Here is a 12,957-nt window from a genome sequence, read left to right on the forward strand (position 1 = left end):
TACGGCCGGCAAATCAAAAAATGTATGCATTTTTTTTAATTTTTTATTTTTTTGTCATTTTTTTCTTTTTTTTCTATTTTTTTTATTTTTTTTCGCCATACAGCCAGATATCCGGCGGATATTTGGCTCAAGTACCGGTTCCGGGAATGATAGTACAAAAAACCGGCCGGCAAATCAAAAAACGGATGCATTGTTTTCATTTTTTTATTTTTTTATTTTTTTGCCATACAGCCGGATATCCGGCGGTTAGCCGGTTCAAGTACCAGTCCCAGGAATTTCAGCAAAGAAAACCGGCCGGATACTCTCCGACGGCTGCGGATTTACCAGCAGTTCGGTTGCCGAATGGGCCAGAGTTTGCGAGATACTCATCGGATCACAGGTTGAACTATCACATCATTCCAATGGTGCGATGGTGCAATTGAATAGATTTGATCGCATCATCGACCAATTGATTCGATGATGCAATGATGCAATGGAGATCCATCGATTCAATTGATCAATCCACCTGTGGCCACTCGTCTCCTCGGATACTATCCGAAGAAAACGTTACATGTATCTTCGAATGGAGTCCGATATCTCCCTTGAGAGCCGGAGAGCTGCAGAGCCGCTGCTCTTCATTATCAAAAAAAGCAAAGTCCCCATTCCTTAAGGGGACCTTCACCATCCTATCACGACCAATGTACCAGTCACCAGCTCACCAGCTACCCGCACTGGTGAGCTTGTGTAAACTACCAAGCTGACCCCTCACCAGCTACCCCCACTGGTGAGCTTGTGTAAAATACAAAGCTGACCCCTCACCAGCCAATCGCACTCACTCCTCACCAGCTAACCCCACTGGTGAGCTCGTGTAAAATCCAAAACTGACCCCTCACCCCTCACCAGCTCATCAGCCCTTGTACATACATACCCACCCTAGGTACTTGTAAGCTCGGTACAATTCAAATCTCATCAACTCATCTGTTGAGTGCATCAGCCAGGCTACACTCAACACACCACAACTAACCATAACTTACACCATCAATCACACCATCCCAGTATCTCGCAAAGTATGCCACCAGAAACACGATCCAATGGTCAACCAGCCAAAACCAAGCAATCAAAACCGAAGAATCAGCGCAAGCGACATTGCAGGGAATCCTCTTCTGGTAGCGTGTCGTCTACTCACCAACAACTGTCTACAACCGAACTGATATCTTGGTCTGGTTGGGCTTTCTCCCAAATCAAACAGACAAAAATTCTGATACCGAGCCCAAGTGTGATTCTGAACCTGAATCTGAAGATGGAGAAGGACCGGTAGATCAAGAAGACAACGTTTTGATCAAGAAACTGGAAGCTGATGCTGTCCTTCCAACCTTGAATAACTACACCACAGTTGGAGAGGACTGGACAGATGCGTATCTTGAAAAACTTTTAGCCACTCAAAAGATTTGGTCCAATAATCGACCTTCTCAAGAAATTGTGTCTGAAGCTCTTGCCCTTCAATCAATCTTTCACCGTTCACTCAAGATGCTGAGTCTAGTTGGGCATATAAGCTATCCGACGTTAAAGGCTGCTCTGTAGGTTATTTATCAGCCCGCTATCAGATTTGACACTCAAGCCATGTAACTTTTCCATATTGATTCCGTTCTAGATTCATGGGTCCTTCACAGCGTCCTATAACCTCGTATGATGAATATCGAACGTACAGCAAGAAAACTACACAAGAATTAACTAGTAAGTTTTACCTATCTCTAAACCTCATCATTCACCAACAAACTGACCACTCTCCTATCAGTGCCCCCCCAAAACACATCACGTGGGTTTGTACCTCGCAACACCGCCGTTGGTAGATCATGGACAGGCCTACAGCCTCTTCAGAAGGCTGTTTTGCATCCACCGCTCTTCAAAAGACTCGCGCTGACTGTTCTACAGCCTCAAGACATTCAGTCAAGCTCTGTCATCAACATCCCAAGTGAAGAAGATCCCCACAACCCCTCTGACTTGACCCCGTACCTCAGTAACTTCAAAGAACTCGTCAACATGAAGAAAGTCGAGAAGCATTTTGAGCGTGGATGCCTAGGCGAGCGAAAAAGCCTACAAACAGAAAAGAAAGGACGGGTAGAAGCGGGCAAGGTTGTCAAACAAGTATGTATTTTATATCTTGTCTTCCATCTGAATACCACAACACTGACATTCATATTTTCTACTGTTTATCCTATCGTCCCCTCCATGTTGTCCTTTTGGTTTTCAAGCTTCACAATCTTCACAGCCAGTTCGACATCGAATTTCACTTGCTAGTAGCATCTTTCCATCCCAAGACCAAGCTCGCCAAGGCCCTATGGATGGAGGAATACACATCCTGCCCGAGATGGGCCGACTTGGTCAAATCAGAACATCACTTACTCGAGAACTTTGCAAAAGAGTCAACACAATGCCCGCGCGACGTCTTCAAGATTCCATCCAAAAAGCCACAACCAATCACAACACAAATTAAGCAACAGACTGTTTTGAGACAACAGCTCACCACAACTCTCAACAAACTCGTCGGTCAGTCACATTCAGCCCAATTCACACTTTTTTGTCATATGAAACCTGCACAACTATCTGACGTGTCTATCGATCGATCTGTAGAGGCACAACTCCCTTACACGCCTCGCCCAGGCATTGACATTCATCCCAAAGGACCTAATTCTGATGCTCAACTTGAACAGAAGAAGTTTCTACAAGACATACAACTCAAAGTGGCCCGAACTCCTGACTGTAAAGTCACTGATGCTATGCTTGCCAAGGGAGCAGCCCCTGGCAACATGACTATGGGCCACGTTTGATTGTGGCTTGAAGAGATCAAAGCCAAACGTTATACAGTGGTTCTCAAAAATAGTGATTAGATTCTCCTTCAGTCGATTGTTTCTCAATCACTCTGACTCCCAAATATTTTTAATTGTAATCACTTGTCTTGCAAACGGTTTTTGTCATTCATTGGATCACATTGATCAAGAAAGATCCAAATGTTGAGTGAGCCCCGTTTCAAAAAATATGCCCATCAGCCGCCAGATGTTTTAGCTTTTTATATGTAGGTAGGAATCTCTTTATCTTTAACATTATCTCAAGTTCTTAGTCCATCTTGAGCGTAAGGAACTCTAGTTCGGCTATATGTGCAACTCAAAAAACAACAAAATATACGTGTATTATTAAAAGTGATTATACTTTTGTGATACTATGTGCTATTTATTTGAAAATATCTAATTCGTATGATGATTCGAAAACAAAATGTTTGTAATCATGTATGTATTGTAGTTTGACGGTAGGTTGACGTGCCGTGCCGCAGCTATAGCCAAGCCCATCATCAAATTCATTTGAAGTCCACCATCGGACCACGACAATCGGACAACGGTCCACAACCGCGGGAAACGTCAAGCTCACCAGCCCACCACCTTCAAACTCTTACACAAATCGTCGATTCGACTATAAACCTTTCTCACAACCTCGCCAGCCCACCAACTCACGTTCCTTATACCCAACTTGTTGATACAACTATCAACAGCTTTTCACCTCACCAGCCCTTTCCTTGTCGTCAATACCATGGTTCCCGCTCCCTACCCCTTATGGAATGTCTTTCCGGCCCCACCTGAGGTTGATATTAAAGGTGATCGTAAAAAGATGGATGATTACGTTAAAGACTTTGTTCTATCACACGGCTATAAGATCTCCATACGACACTCTTCAACTGATAAATGCAACATCTGCCACTATCACTGTCATCGAGGTGGTCTACCTCACAAACCAAAGCCCAATACCTCCACCACTTCATCCATTACCACCGATGAGAAACCCTCACGAGCGAGTAGATCGATCAAAATTCAATGTCCTTTTCATCTCACCGCCAAGTACAATCCAACGACCGATGTTTGGCGCCTTACTCATGTCCAAATAGGCCACAACCATGAAGCAATGTCAGATGAAACACCAGTCGTACGTAAACTTGCTTTCAAAATCTACTTCCTTCAATATCTTCAAATTGCTTGACACTCATTTGTGACTTCTGTACACAGGTCAATCATAATCCTTACCCGCCAGAAATCATCAGCCGAGCATCGCGCATCGTTGAGCTATCACCAAGAAAACAGGGCCTGATCTTGCAAGAGTTAGATTCGCTGTTGGATCAGTACACTACATCTGCCATGCGCACAAACATTGTAAGTACCCCACTTACATCGCACAACTCTGTATGAACCTTACAGAGTTACACTGGTGGGTCCCTCTCAGATCAAAACCGATGATGAGGCACATATGAGCACTCAGAACAAAGAAACGATTGAAATCGTAAGTAAACCATCTCTCACGTTTCAACACTATCCCCGTTGTGACTTTGTAATTATGTGTATCCAGTGCGTTGTGAATGATACCGTTATGGAGGACAATAACATTGTCATCAATCCGGGCAAAGTCTTACCAACTGAGGTGTCCAAGAGCTCTAACACTTCAGGGCAAAAATCGAATGACGATAACGAGCTGTCATCAGCCGAAGCACTTGAAGATGGAATCCCAGATTCCGTTTCCGCTAAAGATGTGAGTATTGGTCACTTATTCCTTGTTCTTTGGATGACTGATTGGCTGAGTTTATCAGAGTCAACGAGGCGGTTCAAAGGCAAAGCGCGCTGCGCCTGCTGACAAGCTGTCGGATGTCAAGAAAGCTGGCGTTGGAACCATCAAAAAGTCAAAGACGAAAAGTCACTCGAAGAAAGTGCCACTTGCTACGGCCCCATGCACGCGGTCGAGCAGGCGTAGCACTCGTCGAGTCCCTTGAGTAGCAGTTACATTCCAATTTCTTTCAAATCTGCTTACATTTATATGTTACATTTACATTTCAATCAACTTGTCGACTTTTAAGTTTTGGTAGAAGAATATGTATATTCTTCTGTATGTCCATTAATCAACTTGTTGAGTTTTAAGTTTTGATGTATGTTTGGACTCTGAGGATCTGTATATTCTTCTATATGTCCATTCTTGTAGTTTCTTAAACGTTGTCGAGCTTGGAAAATATATAGTTTTAGTTATTACAAATGTTGTCCGAGTTGCAAAAACAATTAGTTTTAGTTTTTAATTGCATCTATACTCTTGCAGTGATCCGAGTTGCAAAAACAATTAGTTTTAGTTTTTGATTGCATCTATGCTCTTGCAGTGACAAGCTTGAATAGAGCCATGAAAACAAAAGATGTTGATGAGTTGTATTGAACAAAGGACAGTGCCAAGTTCATAGTCATATCTACATTCTTTGGAATTACAATTGACTTGTTGAGTGTTGAAGAATGGCATCATGAAAATAATCAAGTCAATATATCACTCTACATCCTTCCCAATCAACTTGGAAAGAATGAAGTCGTGAACATCAGTAAGTCAATAAGTGAGTTGTAAACAAACATATTATAGTTTCAAGTTCAGTGGTAGATATGAGCTTTCTAAGTGTATACTCTCATACTTTTCTCTTTGTGATAGCAAGAGTAAGTGTGCAAAGAATTGATGTTGTCAACATTGACAACAGCCTCTTTCATTATAAACTTTATGTTGACAATCAACAGTTTGAATGCTGAAGATTGTGAGCACTTTTCAATTAAGGAAGGACAATCAAGGAGCTTGTTTACAATCAAAAGCATGAGTGCTTGATGATTGTGAGCGCGTTCAATAAAGGAGATTGTTGACAATCAAAAGTTTGAAAGATCGATGATTGTAAGTACTTTTATTGTTCTCATTCAAGGACATTGTTGATACAATTCAATAATGTAACCAGTGATACAATCATTAGCGGACATTCATATATTCTCATCTTGAACAATGGATCATTGTTAGATTCATCCTGAACAACGATGATGGATTATAATTTTGTGTGACTTCTTTAGGTCTCACCAAGTGAGATCACAGGTATTGTGATTCATATATTCTCATTTTGAATACTGGATCAGTTGCATTGTTGGATTCATCCTGAACAAGGATGAAGGATTATTATTTTGTAATCTCATTTGCTCTCACCAAGTTTTACAATGACACCAACCATGTTGGGTCTCAATCTGTTGTTACAATCTGTCTTTGCAAGGCAATTTCAAGAAGTCCAATCAAAGCGTCTCCACTAGGATCTCTACCTTGAGCATCTTAAATATACACATCATCTCATCTTGACTGGTGTTTATATGAGTGGTACATATTGAGGTCAACTTACATTGTATTCACTCAAGTCAATGTTGATAGGTCAAGAGCTTTGTGCAGGTTTATTCCATTGATCTAGCTCAGCTGGTCCTCACAATCAATATTATAATGATAACCTTGATATCTTGCGACATTCAGATATCACTTTCTTGGATGAACATAATGGACATTCTGGTCCACGTTGTTTATGAACAAACAGTAGGGCTCAGTGTCCATTGGTGTTAATATGTCAGTGTCTGTCCATCCGTGTTCTTCACAACATAACATGAATCACTATAGTGAGAATTATAGTCTGTATAATTTTCCACACACATAATCCAAGAGAATCAAGAAGAGACGAGCAACCATCACCCATCACCAATTCTCAGACCAATTCTAAGTAAGCATAAATCTTTGTTCAACTGAAGTTTTCAATTACTCTGAACAACAGTACTTACTAATAAGTTACAAGGCAGGGAAGTTATAAGAGAAGACAGACAGCTAATGCTGAAGACATGCATAGTTACTTGTGCAATATTAATATTTGCTGGAACATCAAATACTGTTCAAAATTCCACTTCTTGACAGTTCTAGCATTCAAAATTTAACAACATTCAGTTTGTTGCAGTTATCATAAAACTCCGGCATGGTGGTGTCAAAAGGTATATTGAGTATTGAAAATGCAGCATCCACCTTTTTGCTTTTTCTTTTTTTGCAATGTGGCATCTGGAATCACAATAATTCCACTTTGCTTTATGTCCAGTCTTGAATAGAATATGCAAATTATGTGATGGCAACAAGGTTGGCACCTGAGTTAATGTTATTTACGTGCTCATGCTCAGAAATCAATATTGATGTTGTCTTATGTTGCATGTCAACAAATAGTAAGTCCCTCTCAACCTTCCGCATTGGATCTGTCTTATGATGCATGTCAACAACTAGTACCTAAGTCCTTCTCAACCAACACTACTACATGTGATAATGTCCCAATCAGGACACAAACCTTTCTTAGACTCGATCTGAAGATGTGAAAAAAAACCAATACAGATGAGACATCAATAGGAGATATAGGTGGGATTTTCCAGACAAAGCACCAACCTCTGACATACCAATTACATTCAGGATATCTTCACTTCTTCAACCCAAAACTTATGGCCGGCAAAAGAAAAGTCCTGTCTTTCAAGGCCCTTGGAAAGTTGCCGAAAACCGCTACATAGCTTCAACAAAAGGTCCACGCTCGCAGAATAGCCGAACTGAAGGAACTCAAGCGTCGAGCACCTACTAGTACTGAGAACGTGGTCCGTTCAGCTGGCCCATCATCAGCCCCTATTATACAAGATAACACTCAAGGAGATGATAACTTACCTGAAGAAGGAGATCTGAACAATCCACACCATCAGCCAACTGATGAGAACGGGATGGGATGGTTCGACATGGATGAAGATCCCCTGGTAAGGATGCTCAACGCATCTGCTTCTCAAGCTCGAAGGCTTCAGCAAGAGCAGCGTTGGATTCGACAATACGAGGTGAACCTACCTTTGTTTTTGGAAAGTCGTGATCGCACTTCAAACTGGGGTAATCCAAATGAAGCATTTCGTGATGTTAAACCACCATGCAGTTGTCGGGGAAAGAATCGGCGAGTGCGAATGGTGGATTTACTGGATACTGGATGTAAGATCCCATTTTTCCCTTCTGACTCGGCTTAGTAGATGTAGACATTGAAATTACACTTTGACTAGCACGATGTCAGCAAGCCGTTGATTTCTGTACTTGTCAGAGTGATCAAGGACGTTTGTTACAGATGGGCTATATGGGAGCTTCACCAGTTCATCCCAAAACTGCATTTAGTTTGGGTTTTCTTCGAATGCATCATATTATCTGGAAACACTGCGTTGTTAGGACTGACCCCTTTGCACGTGCTCTTGACGAGTGGTTGGATGCGTACTGGTCACCCATCACAAGTAAATCCGGCCGAGTGAGTGATCACTTTAGTCTTTACTTACTTGATGAATATCTATCTCATCCTATATTACTTTATTTTCATCTAGCGCCGAGACTGGCGAAAGCCTCTATGTTCAGCAGCAGACGCTTATCGCAGGCTTATCACAGCAGTTCGCCGAAAGGAAATGGCTCTTTTGAAACTCACCGAGTTGGAGAAACTGGCGGCAAACTGCCCACGCTGCTTTGGACCCCCTACACCTGATGCCAAAACTACCGAGGATGAGCCCGACTTTATAGTTTGCTGTGATGGTAATTTTCAACAGCGACGACATCTGGCGGCAAGTGTGCCTATTCCTGGATTCAATCCAGAACCTCCAGAGCTCTTCATGCAGCCTTCGCGTGTTGAACTGATGGCTGAGCAGATACGTAGTGTTTGGCCTGACAAAAAAGATGAACCAGTGGTATGCTATTCTCGACATTCCACTCTCAAATTGCATTTCTGAATGATGGTTTGAATCGTAGGACCCTTGTACAGCACAGCACACGGCGGCTGATGACGTCTGCAATAAAAGTCACTGGAGCGGCAATGATGATACAGGTTTGGTGGGCTTAGCGTGTCGCCATGACCATGTGCTTAAATTCATAAATTTGGTGCAAAGTGGTGAGAAGTGGGTTTACATATTGAACTTGTCTACTATTCTCAACTAATCTTTTTGTATTCCATCATTTTATTTCTATAGGAGTCACTATGCTCTGGCGCTGGTTGATTGGGTGCTTGAAGTCACAGACAATCGAGGATTGGGGGCAAATAAAGTAGCTATGCTCTACGACATTGGCTGTAATATAGAGAAAGGTATCCTCAAGGTAGTGTTTTGTTCTCCTATATAGTTACAAATCAATTTTTTTTCTCTGTCTCTGATTATTTATTTGATCAACCTAGCGGAAACAATTTGCTAAAGCAAGATCTGAAGGCCGTCTTAAGTTTGGAACTAGTGTCTTCCATGCGTACGTACATGAGTGGTTATGTCAACTGGCCTATAACCCACGACTTGTCGCCGGATGGGGCCTTTCAGATGGCGAGGGTCTTGAAAGGATTTGGTCGTTTTTATCGCCATTGATTGCACCACTGCGCTACTCCACGAGTCAGCATCGACTCGAAAGTCTCAACCTCCGATCTCTTCATCTTAATGATCGAAATCGTTATCAAGCAGGTTGGTGACAACTCTAAGTACTCAAGTAAATATCAAACTAATAGTGTGATCTATTTTTGATGCGGTGAAGTGGAGTCTATGGTATCACACTTGAAGAGGCTCAGATCACCTTGGACACGCTACTGACGCAGCACAGTTATGTCACTGTAGAGTATGTCAGTCTTCAATGGGATCGGCAGAGACGCGCACAGATGGATGTGATTAGTATGACAGCGAAGGAAAAGAAGAAAAAGATAGCTGAGTTGCTTGAGTTGGAGGAGAACCTTATAGAAGCCCGGTTGGTGTGACTTACCATTTACGTTGTGACGTGGATCAAAACACTGATAGCTTTGCTTCCCATTCTCTCTTTTCTATCAGCGAGGACCTTTGAAAGTTGAAGCTGAAGCGGGTCAAAGCACGAACCGGACGTGAGAAGCAGGAGCTTTTGAACTTGCCAAAATACCTAGTTTGGCTGGAGACTCAGATTCATAACGCGGCGGCCGAACTAGGATCAGAAGAATTTAGGGAGCTCACAGGCGTTACAGGTAGTGTGGTCAAGAATTGAACTCAATTGACACAACTCGTTCCTTTGTTTTAATGGCACTTTACACTTTGCTAATGTACATTTTATCACTCTTGCCTGACCAGACGACAGAGCAAAGCACTTACTAGCCCTGCAGGTAGCTAAAGGGAAGCTCTATGAGGCGAAGGTGGGTGTCATCGAAGCTCGACGTCGTTCAGAGCGGACTGGTGGTTAGCATTTTAGATCTTCTCCGTGCAACTAACTTGATTGCTTACGTGTGTTCCGACGATGAAACAGGGACCACTAGCCAGGGTCGGTTGAATTATATCAAGTCCCATAAGAGCAAACTGTTCAAAACTAAATACAACTCGTATCACCGACGAGTAAGCGGCTACAACGATCGTTTCCAACCTGAACCACTCCTAGATGACCCGTCTCTAGCTGAAGTCGAAAGAATGGAGATATCTGATTTGTTTTGGGCTGGTGGCTCAACCCTGAGTCATCCAGAAGAGCCTTGGGCTAACGACTTACCAACCCGAGAGGGTATACAAGCTTTCTTGTCTTGTCGCTCAGCAGAGGAGGAGATGTGTTGTATCTCTCGCGAGGCACGACAGCTAAGCCAGTGGGCCTTAGAGTACCAATCAAAAGTTGATTTGGTTGACCCTGGCGCTGTTGATGGCACAGGTTGGTCGTTTTTGTACTCTTTTCCATTGTGGATTAAACTAATTAACATCTCTAAATTGTGTTGTATAGATGTGTCTGGTGTGATTCAAAAATCTCTCTACGCAGGGCTAGCATCTGAAACACGTCGCCTTTGGTACAATTGGAACTTTGATTTAATTGATGTCATCAGATCAACCGCTGTCCATCTTCCTAGCCCTCTGAGATTAGCGCATGATCAAGAAATTGTAGGGCAATGGAAAGATCTTATGGAAATCAAGTTTGGACATTGGGAACACACGCTAGTAAGGATAGCCGTTCCAGATTTGTCAGATATATATTCTCAAATGGAAGCAGAGGTAGAGGAGGAGGAGTTGCTTGCTCCTGAAGACTTTGATATGGGAGAGGATGACGATGCATTGACCTGTATATATTTGATTTATACACATTAGAAAAAGGTACAGGCGCAAGTGGTGAAAACAAAAGAAGTAAGAGCACAAAAGATGAAGCTCGTTTTTTTTGTGTTAGAATAGCAACAGCGCATTGAACAAAGAGGGCTTAAAAAAATGAGACGCTACTGGAGGGATCGTGATATACCAATCCCATGACCGCAAATCAATATAAATAATCAGTGCCAATCTCTGAGATAAAACCAATCCATTATTCAATTAGAACCATGACCTTGCTCAGAAATCCTTCCACCAAAACAAACTCACCTTTTGGCTTTTCAAAAGACCTTCTGAAAGCATCATTGAGTCATATTATCATCTCTTATGTCGGACTTCATGCTTTCTGCAGACCTTAAAGACAGACTGATATCATCAATGGCTGAGTTGATGTCTACTGGTTCGTCGGCGTTCAAATCCAACTCGGCAATGACCAATCCCTCTTGAGATTTGATCCAGGTTGGAGAGATCAATGAACTTTGGAAACCTTTAGGCGGAAAGCGTTCAGTGTCAGCCTCAGGGGCATATGGACCGCGGTCCACCAAAGCAGCAGCAGCTCGTCTTTCTTTGGGAAAGATTTTCTTGCGACTCTTGTGGGCTTTGTCAAGCAAGCCAATGAAAGTATCGAGTTTGGTGCTTCTCCACTGGAGACGTTTTTTTTTGCGACCGACTGACGAGCCTGAGGACATGATTTCGTCTTCGGAATGAATCTCCATATGATCCACCATTGCATACTCGCTAGAATCTTTGCCAAAGTACCTAACCACAACAGCCTTGCGGGCGTCTACAATCTTTTTGAACAATCTTCAATATCAGCAATGCAATCAGCTGAACATCAAAAGGTAAATCAAAGACCCAGCTGACCTTGATTAGCATTCGTCTTTTCCTAGCAATACCTTTGACAATAGCCTCTTGTTCCTGAACCTGTTTTACACCCTCTGGTGTTTTCATCAAATCTACCAGCTTTTCCTGATCCTTGTATTTCTGTTTTTTGTTGCCAACCCAGCGTCGAAGAATTTGCTCCCGATTTTCAGCAGTGTTTTCCGAAGTGAGAATCCCAAAACCTTTTGCTGCATTCGCGTTGAAGGCCTTAACCCAATTTGCCAGAATGATGCTTGAAGTTGCTGAGTTCCAGGGCGTGTCGTACGAAGCCCCCCAATCAAAAGTACAGCGAGGGAAACCTGCCAAAGCCAGGTCTGCCTCGCATTGCGAGCCAAAGTGATGTGGATAACGTGAGATACCACCGGATGCCATTCTCAAACGGAACACCACTGGTCTCATAGCTCCTTTAAGCGCGGCTTCTTCACAAGCGTCGTCCTTGATCATTTTACGTTGTTTTCGATTGGGTTGGAAACCGGCTGCTTTCTTTGCGAGGTATTTTTTCATTGCTTTGTCCTGAGTATCCCTGATAAGTTGTTTGAGAGACTGTTTACGAGTGCTCCAAGCCAGTCGTTCTTCTTCGGTAGGCGGTTCTGGCAGCAAATCTTCTTTCTTTGCACCACCTCTTGCCTTCCAAGGAATCCCCATCACCATCTTGGCAAACTGCTGTATCGCTCGTGCCAGAGCCGTTGCCGCTTGAGGGGTTGCATGTGCTTGAGCCGCCTTACCAATCGCCGTGTTACGATGTCAATCTTCAGTGAGTTCTTTTCGCATTTTTCTCTTTCTTTCCTTTCTTTCCATTAGGTCTTCGTGAGTTAGTTCGCCTTCTACATGCCCACAGAGAATGTTTGTTAGCGTCTTATTATGAATCTAGTAGGTACACCACCTTACACCTTCTACAAATAGACATAGCTTACCTGAGGCTTCATCTGAGTTGTCATCATCGTCCACACGCTCATCACGGTCTCCTGCAACAGTAAAATTACCAGCCATTAAACACCTTTTCTCTCTTTTGCATCCAAAAACCTGTTGTCAACCACTAGACAACTCACTGGTGCCTGTCCCTTGATGATCATCGTCACGTCTCCTTTTTCCACCCGTCAATCCACTAGACGTCGAGCCCTGAGTTTGTGTTGGTGCCGAGCTCATTCTGATATGG

At 42.8% G+C, this 12,957-nt stretch overlaps 4 protein-coding genes across 4 annotated transcripts; 3 read left to right on the forward strand and 1 right to left on the reverse strand.

The window, feature by feature from the left end:
* Positions 1 to 1,048: 1,048 nt before the first annotated feature.
* MELLADRAFT_68070 (uncharacterized protein) lies at positions 1,049 to 2,807 on the forward strand (the record flags this gene model as incomplete). The annotated part of the gene is made up of 5 exons (XM_007416559.1): positions 1,049 to 1,145; positions 1,229 to 1,556; positions 1,631 to 1,713; positions 1,775 to 2,124; positions 2,232 to 2,807. The coding sequence occupies 5 exons, from the start codon at positions 1,049 to 1,051 to the stop codon at positions 2,805 to 2,807; spliced, it is 1,434 nt and encodes a 477-aa protein (XP_007416621.1).
* A 754-nt stretch (positions 2,808 to 3,561) lies between these two features.
* On the forward strand, positions 3,562 to 4,786 carry MELLADRAFT_93851 (uncharacterized protein; the record flags this gene model as incomplete). Its single annotated transcript, XM_007416560.1, has 5 exons — positions 3,562 to 3,951; positions 4,032 to 4,175; positions 4,246 to 4,302; positions 4,369 to 4,548; positions 4,607 to 4,786. The coding sequence occupies 5 exons, from the start codon at positions 3,562 to 3,564 to the stop codon at positions 4,784 to 4,786; spliced, it is 951 nt and encodes a 316-aa protein (XP_007416622.1).
* A 4,716-nt stretch (positions 4,787 to 9,502) lies between these two features.
* MELLADRAFT_112127 (uncharacterized protein) lies at positions 9,503 to 10,925 on the forward strand (the record flags this gene model as incomplete). Its single annotated transcript, XM_007416561.1, has 5 exons — positions 9,503 to 9,592; positions 9,691 to 9,835; positions 9,939 to 10,043; positions 10,111 to 10,497; positions 10,567 to 10,925. 5 exons carry the CDS (start codon positions 9,503 to 9,505, stop codon positions 10,923 to 10,925), a joined length of 1,086 nt encoding a protein of 361 aa, XP_007416623.1.
* A 296-nt stretch (positions 10,926 to 11,221) lies between these two features.
* Positions 11,222 to 12,452, reverse strand: MELLADRAFT_93852 (uncharacterized protein; the record flags this gene model as incomplete). Its single annotated transcript, XM_007416644.1, has 2 exons — positions 11,222 to 11,710; positions 11,784 to 12,452. The coding sequence occupies 2 exons, from the start codon at positions 12,450 to 12,452 to the stop codon at positions 11,222 to 11,224; spliced, it is 1,158 nt and encodes a 385-aa protein (XP_007416706.1).
* Positions 12,453 to 12,957: the final 505 nt, after the last annotated feature.

This window comes from Melampsora larici-populina (genome assembly GCF_000204055.1).
Source record: "Melampsora larici-populina 98AG31 unplaced genomic scaffold MELLAscaffold_62, whole genome shotgun sequence".
NCBI classification, from domain to species: domain Eukaryota; kingdom Fungi; phylum Basidiomycota; class Pucciniomycetes; order Pucciniales; family Melampsoraceae; genus Melampsora; species Melampsora laricis-populina.